At 37.5% G+C, this 25,020-nt stretch overlaps 1 protein-coding gene across 1 annotated transcript in view; it reads right to left on the bottom strand.

Moving 5' to 3' along the window:
* CMSS1 (cms1 ribosomal small subunit homolog) overlaps nt 1–25,020 on the bottom strand; it is a 380,113-nt gene that overhangs the window by 20,762 nt on the left and 334,331 nt on the right. The window contains exon 2 of the mRNA XM_049629350.1: nt 12,295–12,383. Coding sequence (XP_049485307.1) covers nt 12,295–12,383 — 89 coding nt within the window. The remainder of the gene's footprint in view (nt 1–12,294; nt 12,384–25,020) is intronic.

The raw sequence follows: 25,020 nt of genomic DNA, 5'->3' as shown, positions 1-25,020 counted from the left end.
AAAAGTTCAAAATAATTATAATTAATATTCTCAGACACCTAAGGGAAGAATTTGCTGCCATGAAACAAAAAAAGAAAATAAATAAGAAATATGGAATAAAAATGTAGGAGGAAGTCTTGAAGATAAAGGAAATCTTCCAGAAAGATGAAAAATGGTAAGAAAATTAGATGGAGAATCAGTCCAAGAGATTCAACATCCCAGTAAAAGGTATTACAGAAAAAGGGACCACATAAAACAGTGAAGAAGGAGTGCTCAAAGAAATAATGCAGGAAGAACTTTCCAGAACTGAAGGAAACTTTCTAGTACATGAAACTAAATTGAAAACCCATTACGTATATATATTATGTATATGAAAGATACCCACACTAAGGAGCATCAATGTGAAATTTCAGATCATTATGGACAAACAAAAGACTACAATTTTCCAAAAAGAGAAACAATAACATACAAAATACAAAGAATCCAGAAAAAGAATTGTGTCAAATTCTGCAACAGCAATAATGGATGCTAGGGCTTAATGGAAGAATGCCTTCAAAATTACGAGGAAAATTTATTTGCAAATTAGACTTTTATACCCAGCCAAACTATCAGACAAGTTAAGAGTAAAATAAAGGTATTTTCAGGTATTTAAGGTCTCAAAAAATGGACTTCCTACCCATAGATACTAAAAGCTGTATTCTAGCAAGATAAAGGGCTAAATCAAAAAAAGAGAAAGATATGGGATTCAGCAAATAAAGAAATTAATCCAGGACAGTGTTGAAGGGGCAGTAAAGACAAATCTCAATTGCTCACCAGACCAAGAGAATAACCTATTCAGAGTGGAATAGGAGTATAGAGGTCTGCAGGAAAGAACAATGAGTGATCTATTTGAGCATATGGAAAATATTCATGGACATGTGGAAAACATATTGGAATATATGGAAACAATTAACAGTAGGAACACAACAAGCTGGGCAAATGAAGAAATGAGGTAAATATTAATGCCATGAAAACAAAGAGTTGTATATATAAGAAAGGAGGAATGATTATAGTCTTTTCCCTCTCAGCACTGAAACGGTAGTTCCATGGTCATAACTGTGAGATAATGACAATGGTTTTAACCACAATTTGATATTGTGTTAGCAGGGGAATTAACAATTAGAGAGGGAGTATGGGGTAGATGGCAGAGATGTGTCCTCATATGCTACCTCAGGAAATTAAAAGATCATGTCAGGAGCTGATATAAATGAAAAAACCAGCAGTATAAACTATATGTTAGCAAATAAGGAAAACAGCTAAAAGCTGAGGGTAGTTGCCTCTGAAGAAAGACCTAGGATAAGAGTAGGAAAGGTGATGCTGCTTTTTTATGAAAGACTTTTAATAGTGTTTGCTTATCACTTTGGTAAAAATAAAACAAAATAATAATTACCATTTTACAACAAAAACAAGCACGTTCACTGTAAAAATTAAAACCAAATTTAGAACTGCTGTTTTAGTTTCTTTTGGGTTTGGTCAAAGTTATTTGGTACACACCCATCAAAATGTCCAAAATTAAAAGAGTGATAATTCCAAATATATAGGATGGTGGGAATACAAAAACGATACATTGGTTTTGGAAAAAAAGTCGGTTTTTAGAAAACTAAACATGATTCAGCAATTCTACTCCTATATATTTACTTAAGAGAAATAAAAATATACATTCAGAAAAATACTTGTATATGAATGTTTGTGGCAGATTTATTCATAATAGTCCCAAATAGGAAGTAGCCCCAGGTATCCATCAATAGAAAAATAGAGGTGCCTGGGTGGCTCAGTCGGTTAAGCATCTGACTTCAGCTCAGGTCATGATCTCACAGTTTGTGGGTTTGAGCCCTGTGTCTAGCTCTGTGATGACAGCTCAGAGCCTGCTTTAGATTCTGTGTCTCTCTCTGTCTTTCTGCCCCTCCCCTCCTTGTGCTCTCTCTCTCTCAAAAATCAATAAACATTAAAAAAAAAAAGGAAAAATAAACTGTGGGGTATTCATATAATTTAATATTTTGAAATGTTATGAAATGAATTTTACCCACCTCCCACCCATTCAAATTTTGAAGCCCTAATACCCAATGTGACTGTATTTGGAGACATTCACTTTAAAGAGGTAATAAAGTTAAAGGAGGTCCTAAGGTAGGATCCTAATCCAGTAGTACTGGTGTCTTTATATGAGGAGGAAGAGACACTCACAGAGGAAAGAGCATGTGAGGACACAGTGAGAAGGTGGTCATCTGCAAGCCAAGGAGAGGGGCCTCAGGAGAAACCAAACCTGTTGACACTTTGATCTTGGGTTTCCAGGCTTCAGAGCTGTGAGAAATAAATTTCTGTTGTTTAAGTCACCCAGTCTGTGGTATTTTGCTATGGCAGCCCTAGCAGACTAATGTACTCAGCAATAAGAAAAATGAAACACCATGCATCAGCATGGATGAATCTAAAAAACACTGTACCAAATAAAAGAAGCTTTGACCAAAAGAGCATATGCTATATGATTTCACTTACATGACATCAGAACAGTGGTTGGTCCTGGGGCATGGACTGTGGAATAGTGATATGGAGGTGGTGTGGGAGGATTTTGAGGTGATGATAATCTGTAGGGGGTTTTGTTACAAAATTGTATGAATTTGTCAAAACTCTGTGAATGATACCTTTGACATTTGCATTTTACTGTATGCTAACTTTACCTTGAAAGGAAAAAAAGAAGATCTTTCAATACTGAACTTCAGTTAATGATATGCATGCTGAAGTGTCTGGGAGGAGTGTACTGATTTTGTTAATTACTTTGAAATGTGTCAAAACTCAGGTGACTGAATGGATGAATAGTGTTTCTGAACACATTGCCTGTAAAATTTGGACTTTGAGGACACTGAGGGTGTAGGCCTGCAGAAAGTGAGGAAAATCTGGGCCACTTAGGTGGCTCGGTCAGTTAAGGGTGCATCTCTTGATCTCAGCTCGGGTCTTGAACTCAGAGTTGTGAGTTTGAGCCCTGTGTTGGGCTCCATGCCCAGTGTGGAGCCTACTTATAAATAGATAGATAGATAGGGAGGAAAATCTTATTGGAAACTGGAGTCATACAAAGTTATGTAGTCATACAAAGTTTAGTGGCTCAAAGTAGTGTTGTCTGCAGCTATGTGGAAAATAGAAAATGTGTCCAATACTATGGGTAATCCAGCAAAGGAGATCCAAATAGCATTGAATGTGTCACCTAATTTCTTCTTGTGGCTTACAGTAAAATTCGAAGGAAGAAATTAAATTGAAAGAAGGACTATCAAAGAAGTTAAGGTATAGGAGTGCAAATCCATTTGTTAAGACCTCAGAAAGAACAAAGGTGGTACCAAACCAATTTGACAATAAATTTCATATATTTAAAAAATAAATAAATAAATAAAATAAAAATTAAAAAAAAAAAGAACAAAGGTGGTACCTCAGAGTACTATTCAGTCTCGTAAGATCTCTTTAAAGAAATCAAAGATGTATCTCACAGATCATCTCAAACATGCCTCTAGGAAGCTTAAGAGTTACTGTCCCTCAATTCTCTCAACAGGGGCCCAAGATTGAGAAAAGTTTATCTTGAAAAGATTTGTGGGTGTGACTTCTGCCCAATCAAGTAAACCCAAGAAGAACCACAGAAGACTCACAAAATTCTTAAAGGAGTTATATATTCAGAAATAAGTGTAGTTTGAGTTGAGAAGCTGAGAGACGGAATAAAATGAGGCGAGGTCTTTAAACCCTCAGAATTCCACCGTCAAGAAGGCCGAAAGAGCTTTTCCACTGCAAATCTATGCTAGCTTTCATTTTAAAAGAAAAGGTGGAAGGATGACTCAGAGGGCAACACAAAGATACCCAAAAGCAGAGCTGAGAACCATGGAAGAACCTAAGGAACCTGGGCCTTAAAACTTAATAAAGAAACTCCCAACATTTTCAAATGCTCTGGACCAATGACCCCTGTGTCAACTACTTGAATAGAAATGCCTATAAAGGTTATTCTATGCCTGTATTTCCTTAGTTTAATAGGTTGAGAAGAAATGTTCTTAAGAAGCCTTATTTAGGGAACTAAACCCAAGGACCCTTAAATGTCCCTGCACCTGATTTAGACAATGAAATTCTAGGCACTGAGCTTAAGCTGTAAAGGGAGAGGGCTTTTGCTTTCTTTGTGAGGAGTGAATACATTTTGCATATGGGAGGGATATAAGTCACTGAGGCCAGAGGGTAGATTCCAGGAGAGCTACTGGTGATCACTATCTCCAGGTCTTCATTCCCACTTTTTGAATTACTGACTTGATTCTAACAGAATAAGGTAGAAGGGATTAGAGGTCAGCTCTGAGATCAAATATAACATAAAAAAGACTGGTTTCTGTGTTGAGTGCTCTTGCTTGCTTCTGCTTGGGTCACTTAGCCTGAGGGAAGCCAGTGGCAATGTTCTGCGGTAGCCCTGTGCAGAGGCTCACATGGTCAGGAATTGAGGCTTACCAATAAGGAGGTCAAGCCCTTCAACTCCAGCCCGCAATTTGACTGGCACCTGATAAGAGATGGATAGCCAGAGAGACTGAGCTAAGCCATGCCTGTGGGATATCAGAAACTCTGATATAATTTATTTTTCTGTTTTAAGCTATTAACTTCTGTGGTAATTTGTTAGGCAATAGTAGATTAATACAAAGAGGAAAAGAATTGAGACAGTTGCAAGGAAGAAGGTAAATCATTGGGTGGATAGGACATAGTCCTCTTTTAAAATAGTCAAGAATAATCTTGAAGATGAAGAGTGGGAGAGATATGAAATTATCAATGCTCAAATAAGTAAATATTAAGAAAATACAACAGTGAGAAAGATGAATAGAGAGGGAAAGGGATAAGTACTCTTACTGAGGAGTCCTTTATGATCTGAGGAGATAAACAGATTAGGCTACTGTTAAAAAAAATGTGGTCTTTGAGGGAGAGAGGATGGGTTATGGAACCCTGGCGGCTGACATCATGGAGGCATCTATGAAAAGTCACAAAACCCCTCATAAGGAATTATATTCTGGGAACCATAATTACAAAGTCACTAGGGTTGGCTCTGAAGTGACTGATGTTGAGGAGGGAAGAGGATGATGCAATCTCTAGAAGTAAGGAAATTCATCATTTTTTTGGAAGCAATATCTGGAAAAAAAGAAGTGTTGGCAAATCTTTATACTAACATTATTAAGGAGGCCAAGGATGATTATTTAGATGTGAAATGGTTGCTAGAGATGATGTAGTTGCATGGGTAAAAAACTTTTATAAAGTTATAAATCTACTGCTGGAAATACTGGACAGATGGGAGGCATGGACTCAGTAAGAGGAATGTGAGGCCCAGGGATGGCAAAGGAGGGAACATGATCTAACTCAACAGACACTCTTACCTGGTGATATTTAAGCCTAAATGTATATTACAGCTGGCAGCATAATGCCAGGAAGTTCCTATACAAGTATAAAAAAAGCCTAAAGAACAGTAAAGCAACTAAGCAAATTTGAAAAAAAATTCAAAACTTAAACATAGCACAAAAGAATTTATTTTTTCTTTTGTTTTGACCCAGGGGAGGAATGTAATAATTACTATTAAAAAACAAATACTCTGTTACAACTGCCAAATGAGTCCAGTGCCTAGCACTGTGATAGGTACTACAGTGAACACAAAAGAAACCTTGGCCCCCAAGGTGCTTATGAACTGATTGGAGACTTAAGCCCTATGTACAGAAGCAACTATAGAAGGATTCAAGAAAGGACAGCCTATCCATAAGAAGGTCATCCTTGTGATAGTGTGATGATTTCCAGAGGGAGAAGAGTAGCTGGAGAGAGAGCATGGGGAACCCAGAGAGGAGCCAGAGGGACTGTTTGGGCAGTCAGGGCTGGCAGAGGAGGGATTCCAGCTCTGAATGCCAAAGTGGGAGAGTCTTTCAAGGAAGGGGCTGGAAGAGGGACATTGGGTCACCTACTTCCGCAGATAGCAGATGGCTCACAAGTAGAGACACAATGAGCTGAGAATGGAAGAGTGGTGAGAAAACTAGGATCTTGGTATAGGCATCTTTTCTTTCATTTCACAAATAATAAGTGTCAATTTTGGGTGAGGTTCTGTGCTAGGTGCTGTGGAGATGTACAGTTAAACTCTGTCCTGGAGGTATACAGCTTGGTGGGGAAACCAGGAGCTAGATGAAGAGCACTCATATGAGGCAGAGGGCACAAGATTTCCCTGTGAGTTCTCTGGCCAGAGAAATGAGGATAGACATAGAGAAAGGGGATAGGGCATTCTGTCAGTATAAGACTTGGATTCTTTAAAGTAATTTGGTAGTGAAAGAAATTAGAGCAAGAGAAAGGTGGTTAAAATGGGCAGTACAATCTTAAAGTTTCATAATTCTTTCTTCTTGGCAGAAAATAGCAATGGCATGTGGCCAAGAAAGCATATGAGGACATGGTAAATCTGATTTTCCTAAATTGAAAGAGAAAGTACAGGTGAAAAGGGAGATGGTAGCAGCAGCATCCTCAGCACCTGGCTCACAGCCAGACAAGTGGGGCATGACTCCCAGAACCCATCTCTGTGAGTCCCAGGTAATTTGTAAAATGGGGTACCCCCTATTTCATAGGGCACAGGGTACCCCTTACTTTACAATATCATCTGAGTCATGGTATCTTGCACAGTGCCTATAGTGAGTGCTCAATAAGTGATCTTTATTATTGTTAAAACCTAGGTTGACAAAAGATAGATGAATGCTCACAGAAATGGAGAATGTATTTCACTTTCTCCTCTCCCATTTTTCCTTGTTCTTCCTATGATTCTCTGCCATTTACCTAACTTAATAGTTGTGGGAAAAGAAGAGTCAAGGAAGAAGGAGCTAAAATAAAAGGTGGAAATTTAGTAAAGTGGATAAAAAGACAATAAAAAGAAGTAAAGGTAGAGGCTTGGGCAAATTTAGTCTTTCTGCACTGAGTCCTGAAAAAGTGAGAAACAAGCAAGAAGAAAATCAAGAAAGAAAGGAAAAAGAAAGTCAATGGAGTCTAAAGAAAGATATTTGGAAACAAGTTCTGTAGGTAGGCACTACAGAGGCAAAGGTCAAAGAAGCATGAATATGGTGTGGTCAATGGGATAAGCCAAGGCAAAATTAAACTCCACCTTGGTGAAATAAATGAAAAGGCTAAGGATGTTAGCCCGTAGGCCTCTGAAGGAATAGTTAAAACTAAACCTGAGGGGAGAGTCTGGGAAGATGGCAGAGTAGGAGGATCCTAAGCTCACTTTGTCCCATGGCTACACCCAGATAGCAGCCACATTAGCGCAATGAATGCAGAAAATGCCAAAGAAAGATTAAAATCATATTATGCATCTTTTCTGATTAAAATGGTATGAAACTAGAAATTAATCACAAGAAAAAATGTGGAAAAAACCACAAATACATGAAGGTTATATAACATGCTACTAAACAATGAATGAGTCAACCAAGAAATCAAAGAGGAAGTCAAAAAAAATACAGGGAGACAAATGAAAGTGAAAACACAACCATCCAAAATCTTTGGGATGGAGCAAAGCACTGAGGAGGGAAGTTTATAGCAATACAATCTTACCTCAAGAAGCAAGAAAAATCTCAAATAAACAACATAACCTTAGACCTAAAGAAGTTAGAAAAAGAACAAACAAAGCCCAAAGCCAATAGAAGAAAATACATTATAAAGACTAGGTCAGAAATAAATGAAATAAAGACTAAAAAAACAGCAAAATGGATCAATGAACCCGAGGCTAGTTATTTGAAAAGATCAACAAAACTGATAGACCATTACTCAGACTCATCAAAAATGAAAAGACACAAATCAAATCAGAAATAAGAGGTGAAATAACAACAGACACCAGAGAAATACAAAGGATCATAAGAGAATATTCTCAAAAATTCTATGCCAACAACTGGGACAATGTAGAAGAAATGGATAAATTCCTAGAAACATATAATTTCCCAAAAGTAAATCAGGAAGAAATGGAAAATTTGAACAGACTGAACAGCAATGAAATTAAATCAGTAATAGAAAAATTCCCAACAAACAGAAGTCTCGGACCAGATAAATTCACAGGTGAATTCTATCAAACATTTTAAAGAAGAGTTAATACCTTTTCTTCTCAAACTATTCCAAAAACTAGAAGAGGAAGGAATGCTTCCAAATTCATTCTATGAGTCCAGCATTACCCACATACCAAAACCAGATAAAGATACTACAAAAAAAGAGACACGTAGGCCAATATCTCTGATGAACATCGATACAAGAATCCTCAACAAAATATTAGCAAACCAAATCCAACAGTACATCAAAAAAAATCACCACAATCAAGTGGGATTTATTCCTGGAATGCAAGGGTGGTTGAATATTATCATGCAATCAATGTGATATATTACATCAACAAGAGAAAGATAAAAAGCATGTGATCATTTCAGTGGATGCATAAAAAGTGACAAAGTACAACATCCATTCATGATAAAAACTCTCAACAAAGTGGGTTTAGAGGGAACATACCTCTCTACATAATAAAGCCCAAATATGAAAAGCCCACATCTAACATTATACTCAATCATGAAAAACTGGGAACTTTTCCTCTAAGACCAGGAACAAGACAAGGATGTTCACTCTCACCAATTCTATTCAACATAGTACTGGAAGTCCTAGCCACAGCAATTGGACAAGGAAAAATAAATAAAAGTCATTCAAATTGGTAAGGAAACTTTCACTATTTGCAGATATCATGATACTATATACAGAAAATCTTGAAGACTCCACCAAAAGTCACAGGATACAAAATTAATATAAATAGTATTTTTTTGCATTTCTATACACTAATAATAAAGAAGCAGAAAAAGAAATTAAGAAAACAATCCCATTTATAATTGCACCAAGAATAATAAAACACCCAGGAATAAACTTAACCAGGAAGGTGAAAGACTTGTCCTCTGAAAACTATGAAACACTGATCAAAGGAATTGAAGATGACACAAACAAGTGGTAACATATTCCATATTCATGGAATGGGAGAACCAATATTGTTAAAATTTCCATTAATTTCCCCAAGCAATCTACAGATTTAATGCAATCCCTATGAAAATATCAACAACACTTTCCACAAAACTAGAACAAATAATCTTAAAATTTGTGTGGTACCACAAAAGACCCTGAATACCCATAGCAATCTTGAAAAGGAAGAAAAAAATGGGGAGCATTGCAATCCCAGATCTCAAGATACACTACGCAGTTCTGGTAATCAAGAGTATGGTACTGGCACAAAAACAGACACATAGATCAATGGAACAGAATAGAGAGCCCAGAAAAAACCTATGCTTTTATCCAATTAATCTACAACAAAGGAGGCAAGAATATACAATGTGAAAATGATAGTCTCCTTAACAAATGGTGTTGGGAAAAGTGGACAGCTATGTAATTAGCGATACACATGAAAAAGAATAATATTGGACCACTTTTTTACTCCAATGGACCACTTATTTATACTCCACAAAAATAAACTCAAAATGGATTAAAGACTTAAATGTAAGACTTGAAAGCACAAAATTCCTAGAGGGAAAGAAAAAAAAGGCAGAATCTCTTTGACATCAGCTATAGAAACATGTTTCTAGATATGTCTTCTTTGGCTAGGGAAACAAAAGCAAAATCAAACTATTGGGACTACACCAAAATAAAAAAGTTTTTGCACAGAGAAGGAAATCATCAACAAAACAAAAAGACAACCTACTGAATGATAGATGTTTGCAAATTATACACCAAAAAAAGAGTTGATATTCAAAATATGTAAAGAACCTACACAATCCAACACCAAAACCTCCAAATAATCCAAGTAAAAATGAGCAGAGGACATTTTTCCAAAGTAGACATACAGATGGTCAACAGACACATGAAAAGATGTTCAATGTCACTAATCAGCAAGAAAATGTAAATCAAAACCATAATGAGATATCACCTCACACCTGTCAGAATGGCTAAAATAAAACACACAAGAAGTAACAAGTGTTGATGAAGATGTAAAGAAAAAGGAACCCTCTTCCTGCACTGTTGGTAAGAATGTAAGCTGGTGCAGCCACTGTGAAAAATAGTATGGATGTTCCTCCAAAAATTAAAAGCAGAATTACCATAAGATTTAGTAATTCCACTACTGGGTATTTATCCAAAGAAAACAAAAACACTAATTCAAAAAGATACATGAACCACTATGTTCACTGCTGCATTATATACAATAGCCAACATATGGAAGCAACCCAAGTGTCCACCCATAGATGAGTGGAAAAAGAAGGTGTGATACACACACACACACACACACACACACGAATATTACTCAGCCATAAAAAAGAATTAAATCTTACCATTTGTAACAACATGAATGAACCTATAGGGTATAATGCTAAGTGAAGTAAGTCAGTCAGAGAAAGAAAAATACCATATGATTTCACTCATATGTAGAATGTAAGAAACAAAACAAAGGAACAAAGGGGAAAAAAGAGACAAACCAGAAAACAGACTCTTAACTACAGGGAACAAACTGGTGATTGTCAAAGGAGAGGTGGGTGGAGGAATGGGTAAAATAGGTGAAGGGGATTACGAGTACACTTATCATGGTGAGCAGTGAATAATGCATTGAATTTTTGAATTATTATATTGTACACATGAAACTAATATAACACTCTATGTTAATTATAGTTGAATTAAAAAAGTAAGATAAAATGGGGCTCCTGGGTGGCTCAGTTGGTTAAGCCTCTGACTTCGGCTCAGGTCATGATCTCGTGGTTTATAGGTTCGAGCCCCATGTCGGGCTCTGCACTGACAGCTCAGAGCCTAGAGCCTGCTTTGAATTCTGTGTCTCCCTCTCTCTCACCCCTCCCCCCTCACATTCTGTTTCTCTCTCCTTCAAAAATAAATAAACATGAGAAAAAAATTTTTTAAAAAGTAAGATAAAATAACAGCAAAAAGAAAAAAAAAACCAAAACCTGATATAGGACCTTGGAGCAAAATATTTAATGGCTGGAGAGAAAACCAAGATGATACATATTAAATATGCATATCTTTCCATATTCTCCCATCCCTCAAAGAAAAAAATAACAAAATAAAAAAGATGAAGTGTTATTCACTATAATAATGATCACTTTGGTGTTTACTCTTTGCCAACCACTGTTTGAAGTACTTAACAAGTATTAGTTATTTAATCTCTACTGCAACTCTGTGAGGAAAATATATTTATTATCATCATTTTACCAATAAGAAGACTGAGGCACAGAGAGTTTAACTTGCTCAATATCTCACAGATTGGATGTAGGTCACCAGTATGCTAAACTGCTTCCCACAATTATCTGTGCCTGGTTACAAACTGGGTAGAGTCACCCTCTCATGGAATGAGTTTAGGGCCACTTACAATAAGACCACAAATCATTACTGTGAAGAAGATGATAATTTTAGTTTGATAGTAGATAATCCTTTAAAAAAATCCCACATAGTTGGGGCACCTGGGTGGCTCAGTAGGTTATGTGTTGACTTCAGCTCAGGTCATGATCTCATGGTTTGTGGGATTGAGCCCCATGTTGGGCTCTGTGCTGACAGCTCAGAGCCTGGAGCCTGCTTCAGATTCTGTCTTCGTCTCTCTCTCAGCCCCTCTCCTGCTGGCACTCTGTCTCTCTCTCTCAAAAATAAATAAAAATTAAAAAATTTAAGAAAAAAATTACACATGGTTACCAATCCGGTTTGAGAGACACATAATGTGAAAAAGCTGCAAATGGATGTGAGTGGCCAATAGGAAGATTAAAAAGGAAATAAAAGGTCATAAATCCAGTGAGCAAAATATATCAAAATGCCACTTTTGGTAATATTGAAGGCAGAAATCCCTTGATAAATATTCATACAATGGACCATAATGCTAGGTAGACATGAGACCCTGGGACCTGCTGGCAGCATGGCATGGTACTGTAATCATGCACTGGTGTGCAGGGTAATCTTGCATGTCTTTATGCTATTTGTCTTTTCCTAGGAACTGTACCAAAAAAAGTAATACTGGATTTTTGGTAAACATGTGGTACAAGAATCTAAGATACCATTATTGTAAAATATATTTATATTATAAAAAAAATTTAGGGGGAAAAATAGACCTTGCTGGTTTATAATTAATGAAAACATGGGTGTTTACAAAGGCAAAGAGGATCTAGGCTTCCTCAAACCCCACTAACTGATGTTAAAGAACAGGGAATGCTGTAGAGGGGTAGAAGATGATTCTAGAATCCAACAGTTGTGACTCTCCCACAGTACGGTCACCTGTTTGGTTTTCTTTGACAGAGCCAGAACTGGAGCTGTCTCCTGCTGCATCATTTCTGTGTCTCCTCTTCCTTCACCATCTGATGCCTCTAGGAAATATAAAGTTTAACAATTAGAAAAGCATCTCTCTCTCTCTCTCTTTCCCATTGCTAGTGCAATCTTGGTACTCCCTTTCTAGAAGTTTCTATCCTTGACTCAATAATTCTAAGAAGCTGAATTCAAGGAAATGATCTAAAATGTAGAGATTTAAACACCAAGATATCAGTCTTTTCTATAAAACTGCAAAAGTGCAGACTATCCAGATGCCTAAGATTTGAAAATGTTTACTTATGGAGCACTTATACTGATCTTACAGATATTAAACATGTCATATTCAGATAAGAAAGTTGCTGTTTAGAGGGGTAAAGCAATTTGCCCCAGGTCACACACCCAGATCTATTTGAGTCCAAAGTCTTCTCTGCAAGCGATATTGCCTGCCCTGAAAACCAGCAGCTCTAGATACCTTGGCACTGGCCCCGGGGGAATGTTAAGAGACTGTGACAAAAGGATTATAGACCATGAGAAATACTTATTTTGAATATTTCAAATCTTTTGACAATGGGAAAAATTAATTCTTACTCTAAGAGTCATGAAAAATGTAAGTTTTAACAGTTTCCCTGTTTATAAAGCTCTACTGAAGAAACACAGCAACTATAAATTTCTCATTTCCCATAATGCCATACTGCATTCCAGATTTTAGCAGTTGCTCTCTTTAAACACATTTTTTGAATCTTTGAAAGGTTTTACTCACTTTCTTTGAATTTCTCTATGTATCTCAAAGTCAAGCCAAAATGTGAATTTGTGAGCAACCTTGGTTAGAATTCATATTTAAGTTCAAATTAACCAATCTGGTAGTCCTAAACTTTTAAATGTTTGCATATTATGGTGGTTAGTTTCATATGACAACTTGATTGGGCCATGGGGTACCCAGATATTTGGTCAAACATTATTCTGGGTGTTTCTATGAGGATTTTTGGGATGAGAGTAATCTTTGAATGGTAGACTGAATAAAGCAGATTGCCTTCCCTAATGTGGGTGGACCTCATTAGATGAAGGTCTGAGTAGAACAAAAAGGCTGACCTTCTGCTGAGTAAGAATTTTTTCTGCCTTTGGACTTGAACTGAAGTATCGGTTCCTTCTGCATCTAGAGCCTGTCAGCTTTCAGACTAGAACTACACCATCAGCTCTCTTAGTTCTCAGGCCTTCTGACCAGGATTGGAACCTGGGTTTCAGCTGGCCACTTCACAGTACAGATGTTGGGACTTGCTGGCCTCAACGACCGCACAGGTCAATTTCTTATTTTATATATGGACAGATATAGATAGAAAAAGATACAGATATAGATCTCCTATTGGTTTTGTTTTTACAGAGAAGTGAAGACACATATTTCTAATTAGCTGTATAGCATGAAAAAAAGGATTCTACCCATAGAGTATTAGCAGGTAGAAGATTAATAGAGCTTCTAAATGAGTGATTACGTTGGCATTAATAGCATTTATAGAACTTCTGCTTCATTTATAGAACTTCTGCTTCTGGAAAGATAGTAATAGTAGGAATAGTAGTATTTTTCACTCTTCCTCCTGCTAAGTACAGCTAAAACTCCTGGACATTATGTATAAAACAAACATAGAAAGTCTAAAAGTAGAGAGAAGAAGGCACTTTGGGACTTTGGGGTATAAATGACATCACAGTAGTTAGTTTTCTGGGTTTTCTTTTTGCCTCATTATCTCAGGCTTGGAGCTAAATAAGCCAGCAACTTGGAAATGCCAATGGGAGCAGACAAAAAAAAAGCCCTACCAAACATCTGTTCTATTTAACAAAATGACCAGGAAAAAGAAAACACAGTAAGATGGAAAATGTTTAGACAATAACTATTTGACTCCAAACACCACCAAAAAAACCCAACCAAACAAACAAAAAAACCAAACTGGCTCCGCCCACATCAGCAAAGGCTGAGTGGGGAGCCTAGACTTCCACTCTTGCCAAGCCGTAATGAGGTACCCCAACACCTCCTCCACTTTCCACCAGGGTGTTATCAGAGATGGTCAAGCAGGGAATGAAACCCTAAAGGGATTTTCATCCCTTAAGGGTAGTAACAAACCCCTGTTCCCTCCTCCCATCACTACCACCACCATTGCAGTATCAATAGAGACCATATGGTGAGCCTTGAATTCCACTTCCTCTGGGCAGTAATGAAGTGCACCTCTCCCTCCCCACTAGGATGGTATTAGAGGAGGCCTGGTAAAGTGTCAGCACTTTCCATATGGCAAAGTGGTAACAAGGTCACACTCACCCTAGTGGTTTTAACAACCACTAAAAAAGCTATACAAAGGGATACACTCAAAAACACATAAATAAATAAAAATAGAATTTTGAAAATGTTCAAGGAACAAAAAGGAAAGAGAAAATAGAGAAACTAAAAACAGCAAACAGATAAAAAAAAAAAACAGAATAAAATGGAAGATTTAATCCTTACATATCAATAATTACATAAATGTAAATGGCCTAAGAATGCAAATTTAAAGATAGAGATCGACAGAATAGATTAAAAAATATGCCATTTACAAGAAACTTTCCTCAAATGTAATAAGATATACAAGTTGAAAGCAAAATGATGGGAAAAATGTAACATAGAAATACTGATCAAAAGAAAGCAGAGTGGGTATATTAATATCAGATGAGTGGCTTCAGAGTAAAGAAAATTACCACAGAAAGAGAAAAATTACCATTCTGTAATGATAAAAGTGTGGCTGTATCAAGGAGATATAGCAATCCTTAATGTGTATGCACCACATGCAGGAAGGAAATGCAGGAAGGAAAAACTGATAGAAATGAAAGAAGAAATAGACAAAAGTATAGTTCAGTGGCAAACTTCAAGAGTTCTCTTTCAAAAAATGAGTGAATTACTAAACATAAAATCAGCAAGAATATAGAAGAATGAAGTGACAACAATTAACCGATAGGATCTGATCAACATTTGTACTCAATACTCCACTCAACAGAACATAGTCTTTTCAAGTGTTGTGGAACATAGCCTAAGATACAGCATATTCTAGGCCATAAGACATCAACAAATTTAAAAGGAATTGATAAACACCATGTATAAAAGACTTACAGTATACATTATACTTAATAATGAAAGGCAGAATGCTTTCTCCCTGATTGGGAACAAGGCATAGATGTCTGTTCTGACCGGAATTATTCAACATAGTGCTAGAACTTTTCATCAGTGCAATAAGGCAAGAAAGGAAAGGAAAGGCATATACGTCAGAAAGGAAGACAAACTGTCCCCATTTGCAAATGACATGATTGTTTACATAGAAAATCCCAAGAAATCTAAAAAAAGTCTACCCCCAAACTGTGCTAGAAGTAATAAGGGAGTTTAGCTAAGCTGTAGAATAAAAGATAAACATGTAAAAATTTTATTTCTATATATTAAGCAACAAACATGAACACAAAAATTAAAAATGCAATGCCGTTTACAATTGCTGAAAAAAACTTAAAATACTTAGGTGTAAATTTAACAGAACATGTACGGGACATGCATGCCGAAGACTACAAAACACCAATGGAAGAAATCAAAGAAGACCTAAATAGAGGTGCCTGGGTGGCTCAGTCAGTTAAGCATCTGACTCTTGATTTTGCCTCAGGTCATGATCTCATGGTTCATGGGACAGAACCCACCATCAGGCTCTGCACTGTCAGCAGAACCTGCTTGGAATTCTCTCTCCCTCTCTCTCTGAAATCAAGAGTTGGATGTTCCGCAGACTGAGCCACGCAGGCACCCCTACCCAATTGATTTTTAACAGCAGCAATTCAAGAGAGGAAAAGTAACCTTTTCAACAAATTGGGGAAAAAATCCATAGGCAAAAAAATGAAGACTTACCTAAGTTTTACACCTTATACAAAATTTACCTCAAAAATGGATCACAAACGTAAAGGTAAAATGTAAAACTATAAAACCTTTAGAAAAAAAGGAGAAATCTTTAGGATCTAGAGTTAGGCAAAGTTCTTAGTTTTGACACTGAAAGTACAATCAATAAAAGGGATAATAGATAAGTTAGACTTTACCAAAATCGAAAACTTCTGCTTGGCAAAGACCATGTTAAGGGGGTAGAAAAACAGGGTACCGAGTGGGAGAAATATTTGCAAACCACATGTCTAACAAAGGACAGACCAGTATCTAGACAAAATAAAGAATTCTCAAAATTGGACACTAAAAAACTAGGCAACAGAATTAGGAAATGGCAAAAGACATGAACAGACATTTCACTGAAAAGTAAATAAGTACAGGAAGATATGTTCCATATCATTAACCACTACAGAAATGCTAATTAAAGCCACAAAATATCAGTACAAATCTACCAATGGCTAACATTAAAAACAGCGTCAACACCAAATGCTGATGAGGATGCGGAGAAACTGGATTTTCATTCACTGCAAGTGGGAATGGAAAATAGCACAGCCACTTCATTCTGCAAATGGAAAAAAGTTTGGCAGTTCCTTAAACATACAGGGGACTGGGTTTCTCTGTTGGTTAAGTATCCGACTCTTGATTTTGGTTCAGGTTACAAAATCCCAGTTGTGAAATGGAGCCCCATCTCCCGTGTGAAATGGAGCCCATGAATTCCCCTGCTTGGGATTCTTCTCCCCCTGTCTCTCTCTCTGTGCTTCCCCCACTTGAGCTCTATCAACAACAACCAAAAACATGAGACATGCAACTACTATACAACACAGCAATTGCACTCCTGGGCACTTATCCCAGAGAAACAAAAACTTAAGTTTAAACAACAAATTGTCCAGAAATGTTACAGCAACTTTATTTATTATTTATAATAGCCCCAAACTAGAAAAAACCCAGATGTCCTTCAATAGGTGACTGGTTAGACAAACTGTGATATATGCATACTATAGAATACTAATCAACAATAAAAATAAATAAACTATTAATACATAAAACCTAAGATAAATTTCCAGAGAATTATGCTTACTGAAAAAAGCCAAGCCCCAAAGGTTACACACTGTGTGATTCCATGTATACATCATTCTCGAAATGACAAAATTCTAGAAATGGAGAACAGAATAGTGGTCTCAAGGAGTTAAGGAAGGAGTAGGGTTGGGGGGGGGATTAGGTATGGCTACAAGAGAGCAACAGAAGAAGGATTCTTGTGGGGATGGAAATGTTCTGTATCTCAACTGAATCAGTCTCAAAATCTTTGTTGTTACAATTTACATATACATATAGCTTTGCAATTTGTTACTATTGGGGGAATGTGGGTAAAGGGTATATGTGATCTCTCTGTATACTGTTTCCTACAATTACATGTGGATCTATGATGATTTCACAATTAAAAAGTTTAATTTAAAAAGTGTTTAAAGGAAATCTATCTTCTTCTTCAGGAAGCCCAAAATTATCATGCTGCAAAGGCAACAGGTGTGTGGTACCAGAGTCCCATCCTGCTGCTGGGCTACCCCTGTCACTGCTGTCCTGATTAGGAGAGCCAGAAAGGCAGCAGAATTCAGAAATAAATTCAACCCAGGGAGGCCATGATGAGTCTTCAGAAATAAAAGCCTCCAGGGTAAGGTTGCCACAATAAATACAAAAATATAAAAATTATTGAATAATTTTTTAGTATAAGTATGTCCCAAATATTATATGGGAATATCTATATGGTATTAAAAATTATTCATCATTTATCTTAAAGTTGAATTTAAAGAGGAGCCATGTATTTTTATTTGCTAAATCCGGTAACCCTACCTGGGGAATTTCTTTCCCCATCAAAGCCACCTTTAGTGCTGTGAAATTTCGCATACTGGCTTCCCTTCACAGATCCTCCTTTCTCTTAACATCCTCCAACCCATCTTCATCTGGGATCTTTCAGGGAAGCCTTGGCTGACCACACAGCCCTCCTTCTTTCTGTTGTCTCTGTACTTCTAAACTTACCTTATAAATCAGCATATAATTTTATCCTTCTATATAGTGTGCTGCTATTGCATAAATGTTAGGCTTTCTCTCTGCTGACCCATAAATACTGTGAGGGTATCCATTAGTGTCCCAAGTATTTAGCCCAGTATTGATTAAAAGTAATGTGGCACCTGGGTGGCACAGTCAGTTGAACATCCCACTCTTGATTTCAGTTCACGTCATGATCTCATGGTTCGTGCTGACAGCTTGGAGCCTGCTTGGGATTCTCTCTCTTTCTCTCTCTCTCTCCTCCTCCCCCAACCTGTGCGTATGCAAGCTCTCTCTCCCAAAATAAATAAATAAACTTAAAAAAAGGAAAAAGCACTCCCCCATACCTATTGCTTCATTTGTATTTCTATTATAAAAGTAATATACATTCTACATGTAAAACATTAAACCACTTATACAAATCTTCCTTTATTAACTTTAAAAGCCATTTCAAGATAAAGTGGATAAAATGCAAATAAGTAAATAAATGTCAGAATCAAACACCAAAACTTTTAAAACTCATATAATGCTTTAAAAAATTTTTCTGGGGGCGCCTGGGTGGCATAGTCAGTTAAGCGTCCGACTCTTGATTTCGGCTAAGGTCATCATCTCACTGTTCATGAGTTTGAGCCGCACTTTGGGCTCTGCACTGATGGCAAGGATCCTGCTTGGAATTCTCTCTCTCCTTCTCTCTGCTCCTTGCCTGCTTGTTCTCTCTCTCTCAACATAAATAAATAAACTTTAAAAAATTAAAAATCTGAATTCTGTATTCCTCCATTGCCCAGAATCGGATAACTGAAGAGTACAGTCTGTATTTTAAGAAGTTTAGTTGAAAATAACACATTTTTAAAGGTATGTGACTCTTATGCAACAAAAACCCATGAGAAATATTTAAAATACCTTGTTAACCAAATGCTCTAAATCTGAGTTACTTTCTGAGCCAAAAAATTATTTCATCTGAAACCTTTTAACATATAAAATGAGATCATCTCATGTCACTGTAGGTTGAATAAATTAGTTGTTTCTTTAGTCTGCAATGTTTTTTGGTTCCAAAAGAGAAAACTGCTTTTCTGAAATAAAGATGCTAGCTCTGTGATTTCCATTAAAAGAGTATTAAAAGAAAAGTATGGGACCCAACCTAGCCAGCCTGGTTCCAGCTCCCAGCTTCCTCTAGAACTGCTGGCCTTTGAGGAGGTTAGGCCAGGTCTCTGCTAATTAGTCCCAGTGTCTGACTGGGTCTCTCGAGTGGAGTCAACAAGATGGGGCAGCTGCATTTCCTACTCCCTGAGAGTATACTGGAAAGAAAGAAAGAAAGGAAGGAAGAAAGGGAAAGAAAGAAAGAAAGAAAGAAAGAAAGAAAGAGAAAGGAAGGAAGAGAAAGAAAGAAAGAAAGAAAGAAAGAAAGAAAGAAAGAAAAAGAAAGGAAGGAAGGAAGGAAGGAAGAGAAAGAAAGAAAGAAAGAGAAAGAAAGAAAGAAAGAAAAAGAAAGGAAGAAAGAAAGAAAGAAAGAAAGAAAGGAAGGAAGGAAGGAAGGAAGAAAAAAAGATACCACTAGATGGAACTGGTTGAATTCTTCCAATACAGGAGTCAAGTATACTGTCCCTTTCCAACCCAAGGCAAAAAGGGTATGCAAAATTAAAAAGTTGTACATATTTTCTCTTTCCCTCAGAGATTGTAGACCATGGCACAAACACACCTGTAGCACCCTTCCCTAGAACTATAGGGAAAGTAGAGGAGAAACCAGGTATGGGATGTATGAAACAAAAAACTAGTCAGTGGAAAATCCTTCCAATCATCAAAAATATAAAACTCTAAGAGAATTAGATTCCCATTTTTGTCTATTCAAAATGAAAGGCCTTTCCTGTAGGAACACAGTAGATGGTACATTTTATATAGTTTTCAAGAAACCATATATATTTTGTTCTTATTTTATGGGGATGAGTAAAATAAAAACTTTCAGAATTCTTGTGTTTACAGCAGTACTGTTGTTATTTCTTATTTAAAACAACTACTTTCATGCCTAATTTTATATCAGTAATTTTATATTCTTTTTCTAAGAGAGGGCCCCTTATATTGAAAAGCTCAGGTCTCACGGGGTGCCTTGGTGGCTCAGTCAGTTAAGTGTCTGACTTTGGCTCAGGTCATGATCTCACAGTTCATGAGTTCGAACCTGGCATCAGGCTCTCTGCTGTCAGTATAGAGCCTTCTTTGGATCCTCTCTTCCCCTCTCTCTCTGCCCCACCCCAGCTCATGCTCTCTCTCCCTCTCTCTCTCAAAAATAAATATTAAAAAAAAAATCTCAGGTCTCATAAAAACCTTGATGTGCACTGGCTCATAACCTGCTGAACTCCACTAGTTCTCAGTTTCTCAACAAAACAAACTACTAAAACACACAACAGTAATGGATAAATTTCAAAGGCATGATGCTAAGTTAAAGACACACAAGATTCAAGAGGATACATAATGTGTGATTCCATTTATTTAACATTCTGGAAAAGGCAAATTATAGGGACAAAAACCAAATGAGTAGTTACTGGGGACAGATATGGAAGACTTCTCAGGGATGACAGAAATGTATCTTAACTGTGTTGGTGGTTACACAACTGTATTCATCTGTCAAAATTCATTGAACTGCACACAAAAAGGGTAATTATACTAAATGTAAATTAATCTTCAAGCAACCCAACTTTAAAAAATAATAGACCCTAACTTTCATTAAACAATATGTAACACTTATGCAATGTCACACAACTAATATTGTGACAGAGCTGGGATTTAAATCCAAGAGTCCATGATTTTAACAGCCACGGTGATTTTGCCTGAAAAGATGCTGCTTACAGTTTAATGATGTTTCCTTCTATTCCTTGATTACTAAGAGTTTATTGTGTTTTTTTAAATGTTTATTTGTTTTTGAGAGACAGAAGGGGAAGGAGCAGAGAGACAGGGACCGAAGATCTCAAGGGGGCTCTGCACTGACAGCAGCAAGCCTGAGGTGGGGCTTGAACTCACCAACCATGAGATCATGATCTGAGCCGAAGTTGGACGCTCAACTGACTGAGCCACCCAGGCGCCTCAAGTTAGTTAGTTACTTATTTTTGAGACACAGAGAGAGTGTAAGCGGGGCAGAGGGGGAGAGGGAGAGAGAAAGAATCTCAAGCAGGCTCCTCGCTCGGCGCAGAGCCTAATGTGGGGCTTAATCCCACAACTCTGGGATCATGACCTGAACTGAAATCAAAAGTCAGATGCTCAACCAGCTGAGCCACCCAGGCGCCCTTTTTCTATTGGTAAGTGACATTTTTCTAGGTAATTGGAGATTTTACCCAACTGATCAAATTTATTGGACTTGATCACTGTATGTAGCTATGTTTCCTTTTTCGTTTCTCCCTTTTTTTTTTTATTTGTACCTTATTTTTTCTTGTTCAACTTTGGAGAGGTCTTTAAAAAACAATAACAACCAGGTTCTGTATTTATAGATGTTTTCTATTATATTTCTGATTTTTACCACACTAATGTTCTTTACTTACTTTGGGTTTACTTTACTAATTTTCTCACTTTTGTACCTGGATAGCTAGCCCACTAAGTTTTTCTTTTTCTGATGTAAGCATTAGGCTATATATATTCTCTAAATATAACTGAAGTTGAATACCATAGGTTTTAATGTTATAGCATTTTCATAATCACTTAATTCTAAATAGTTTTAAAGTTCCACAACGATTTTTCGTTGATGAGTTATCTGGAAGTGTATTTTTAAATTTCCCAAACAGATTTTTTTCGTTATCTTTTTTCAGTATTGTGGTTAGAAAAGTGGTTTGCATATTAATTATTTGATATTTATTAAGACTTACTTTATTTTCTAGCACAGGGACCAGCGAACTTTTTAGGTAAAGAGCCATATAGCAAATAGGTGGAGTGTCTGGAGAGCCATAAGCTCTCTGTGAGTAACTACTCAAATCGCTGTTGTGCAAAAGCAGCCCTAGACACTGTATAAATGAATGGGCATGGCTGTGTTCTGATGAACTGTATTTACAGAAACACATCCTGGCTGAATTGGGTTCATAGGCCACAGTTTGCCAGGCCCTGGCCTAGTCCGTAAGCAATTAAAAAATGTGTCAGTGTTTTTGAATAAAATGTATAATTTCTAATTATTAGGTACAGAGTTCTACATATGATCATAGATAAACTTGTTACTTATGTTTTTTTAAAGTTAATTATGTTTTTTAAATCCGTTATATGTGTATAAATTTTTTAAATATATTTTTCTTAAGTTTATTTATTTACTTTGAGACAGAGAGACAGACAGACAGACTGTGAGTGGGGGAGGGGCAGAGAGAGGCGGGGACAGAGGATCTGAAGAAGCGGGCTCAGCAGAGATCCTGATGTGGGGCTTGAACTCACAAACCATGAGATCATGACCTGAGCCGAAGTCGGATTCTTAACCGACTGAGCCACCCAGGTGCCTCTATGTGTAGAAATTTTTATGTCTTATTTATCAATGACTGACATATGCATTAACATCTCCCACTCTTATTTTGAATTAGTCCATGTTTTCTAGCTATTCTACCAATTTTTATTTACACATCTCATAAGTATATTAGGTGCGTGCAAATTTAGAATCGTTACAGCTTCTTATTGGTTGAATTGTTCCTTTTATCACTATGTTGTGACTCAGTTTTTAAAAATCCATCTTGTTTAATTTAGTTTAATTTCACTTGTTTGAGGGGGTGCTCTATATTTCTAGAGGGGTCAGCTGTTCTCTGGGAAATCTAACTATACATGCTGACAACTAATGCTGGAGGCACAGCTGTACTTCAACAGTCTAAAGTGTTTTGCTAAAATTACTCATCCCTAAGAGCCAGAATGTTTTATTTGGCCAGGAGAAGGAGGACTGGGAACTATTCTTCAAGAACCTTGTTCCCAGCTCATTAAGGGACTCCCACCAGCATCACTGAGAAAGAACACAATTCCCACATCCAAAGAACATGACCCTGTGAAGAGAGAACTCAGTGAAGGCCCTAAAGGCCATACTGGCAAAACAGAAGCCAGGGGAGGTGAGGGGGAGAGAAGAGGAGGGGAGGGGAAGGGAAGGACAAACAGTGAAAAGCACATCCAATGAAAGAAGGGGCTCTCAATTCTGACTCCACTTATACCAACAGTCGTCATGCTCCATCCTTTATTGCTTTGTATACTTTTCAAAATAATTACTCATGCCTGAAAAATAAGTACTTATCATCAAGGAGGCCACACCAGAAAATAATTACACTGTCTGTAAGTGTATCCCTCATTTACTCCAACTGTCCAGAATGCTAGCCCTCCCTTTGTCCTTGTTATCTCTGCTTTTCTATCAAAATCTTACCCCTGTCCTCCAAAATTCATCCTCTGAAAGTAAAAACAAGACTATTTTAGGGCTCTAATCTAGCAAGTAGTTGCAATTTTAACTGAGAAAGGAAAATGTGGGGCAAAGGAGAACAGAAATGAAGAATTCAGTGGTAGGCTGCAGAAGGAGCAGGAAACCCAAGTCTGTGGCGCCCAATCCAGGGCCCTTGGTGGCTTTGGGAGGGGCTGCTCAGAGAAGCTCCGGCAGGTTCAGCCTTTAGTGTCCTGGTCTTTTCTGGCCATCCAGTCCCAGGTCCAGGTGCAGGGACACTGGCCCGCTCAAAGTCTCCCACAGGTCTGTACTGGCTTTATGTTTTACCTGGCATATGCCTCTCCAGTTTCGTTCTGTTTTTCCTAGCTACCGTCTTTCCCTTTTTGCCTTCTCACTTTCATATACTGCAAGAAGCTGGCCACGATTTACCCTTTTCTTCTCTCAGGTTCTTTTCCTTCTCTCCAAAAGATTCCACAAATGTTTAGAAACAAATGTTTCTAAATGTAAGTCCCTGTGAGTTGGCTCTATCAGAAGTTTTCTTGTCATTCTGCACTGGAAGGAGGAATGTGGGAGGGGGGTCCCTTTTCCCCTTTCATTTTGCCATCTCTGGTGGCAACTGCTACAAGCCTCCTCTACATTCCAGTAATGTATTGTTTTCATAGCTGAAGATGTCCCTAGCAACAGATCCAAGCTCTGCTTGCAAAATATGTTGCCAGTTCACACAGAAAATTTTAGAGTTAGAAAATTTGGAATGACATGGTTTGCAAAACTCTGAACCAGAGTCGCTTAATGGGTTCTGAAACTCTGAAAGAAAAAGTAGAGAAAAAGTACTTTACCCTGAAAGAAAATTACTAAGACCAATAAGGTCCTCTCAAAAATGTATAAGAAAAAAATGTTTCACTTTCTCTTTGTGGAGATCTTAAATGTTACCAAGTTTCTGTTACCATTTCCATGTCAGCAGAACTAAATTTTAAAGGTTATTTTTAAAAATTTTTACTGGTCCAGGGGCGCCTGGGTGGCTCAGTCGGTTAAGCGGCCGACTTCAGCTCAGGTCATGATCTCACGGTCCGTGGGTTCAAGCCCCGCGTCAGGCTCTGTGCTGAAAGCTCAGAGCCTGGAGCCTGTTTCAGATTCTGTGTCTCCCTCTCTCTGACCCTCCCCCATTCATGCTCTGTCTCTCTCTGTCTCAAAAATAAAATGTTAAAAAAAAAAATTAAAAAAAAATTTTTTACTGGTCCAGGTTAGTAAGCCTTCCCTCGCCTCCCCCCTCCCCTCCCCTTCTTCCCCTTCCCTTCTCCTCCCCTCCCTCCCCTCCCCTCCTTCCTCTCCCTTCCCTTCCCTTCCCTTCCCTTCCCTTCCCTTCCCTTCC

Source organism: Panthera uncia, chromosome C2 (genome assembly GCF_023721935.1).
Source record: "Panthera uncia isolate 11264 chromosome C2, Puncia_PCG_1.0, whole genome shotgun sequence".
NCBI lineage: Eukaryota > Metazoa > Chordata > Mammalia > Carnivora > Felidae > Panthera > Panthera uncia.
The sequence above is the reverse complement of the archived record's forward strand: the minus strand, read 5'-3'. Positions and strand labels throughout refer to the sequence as shown.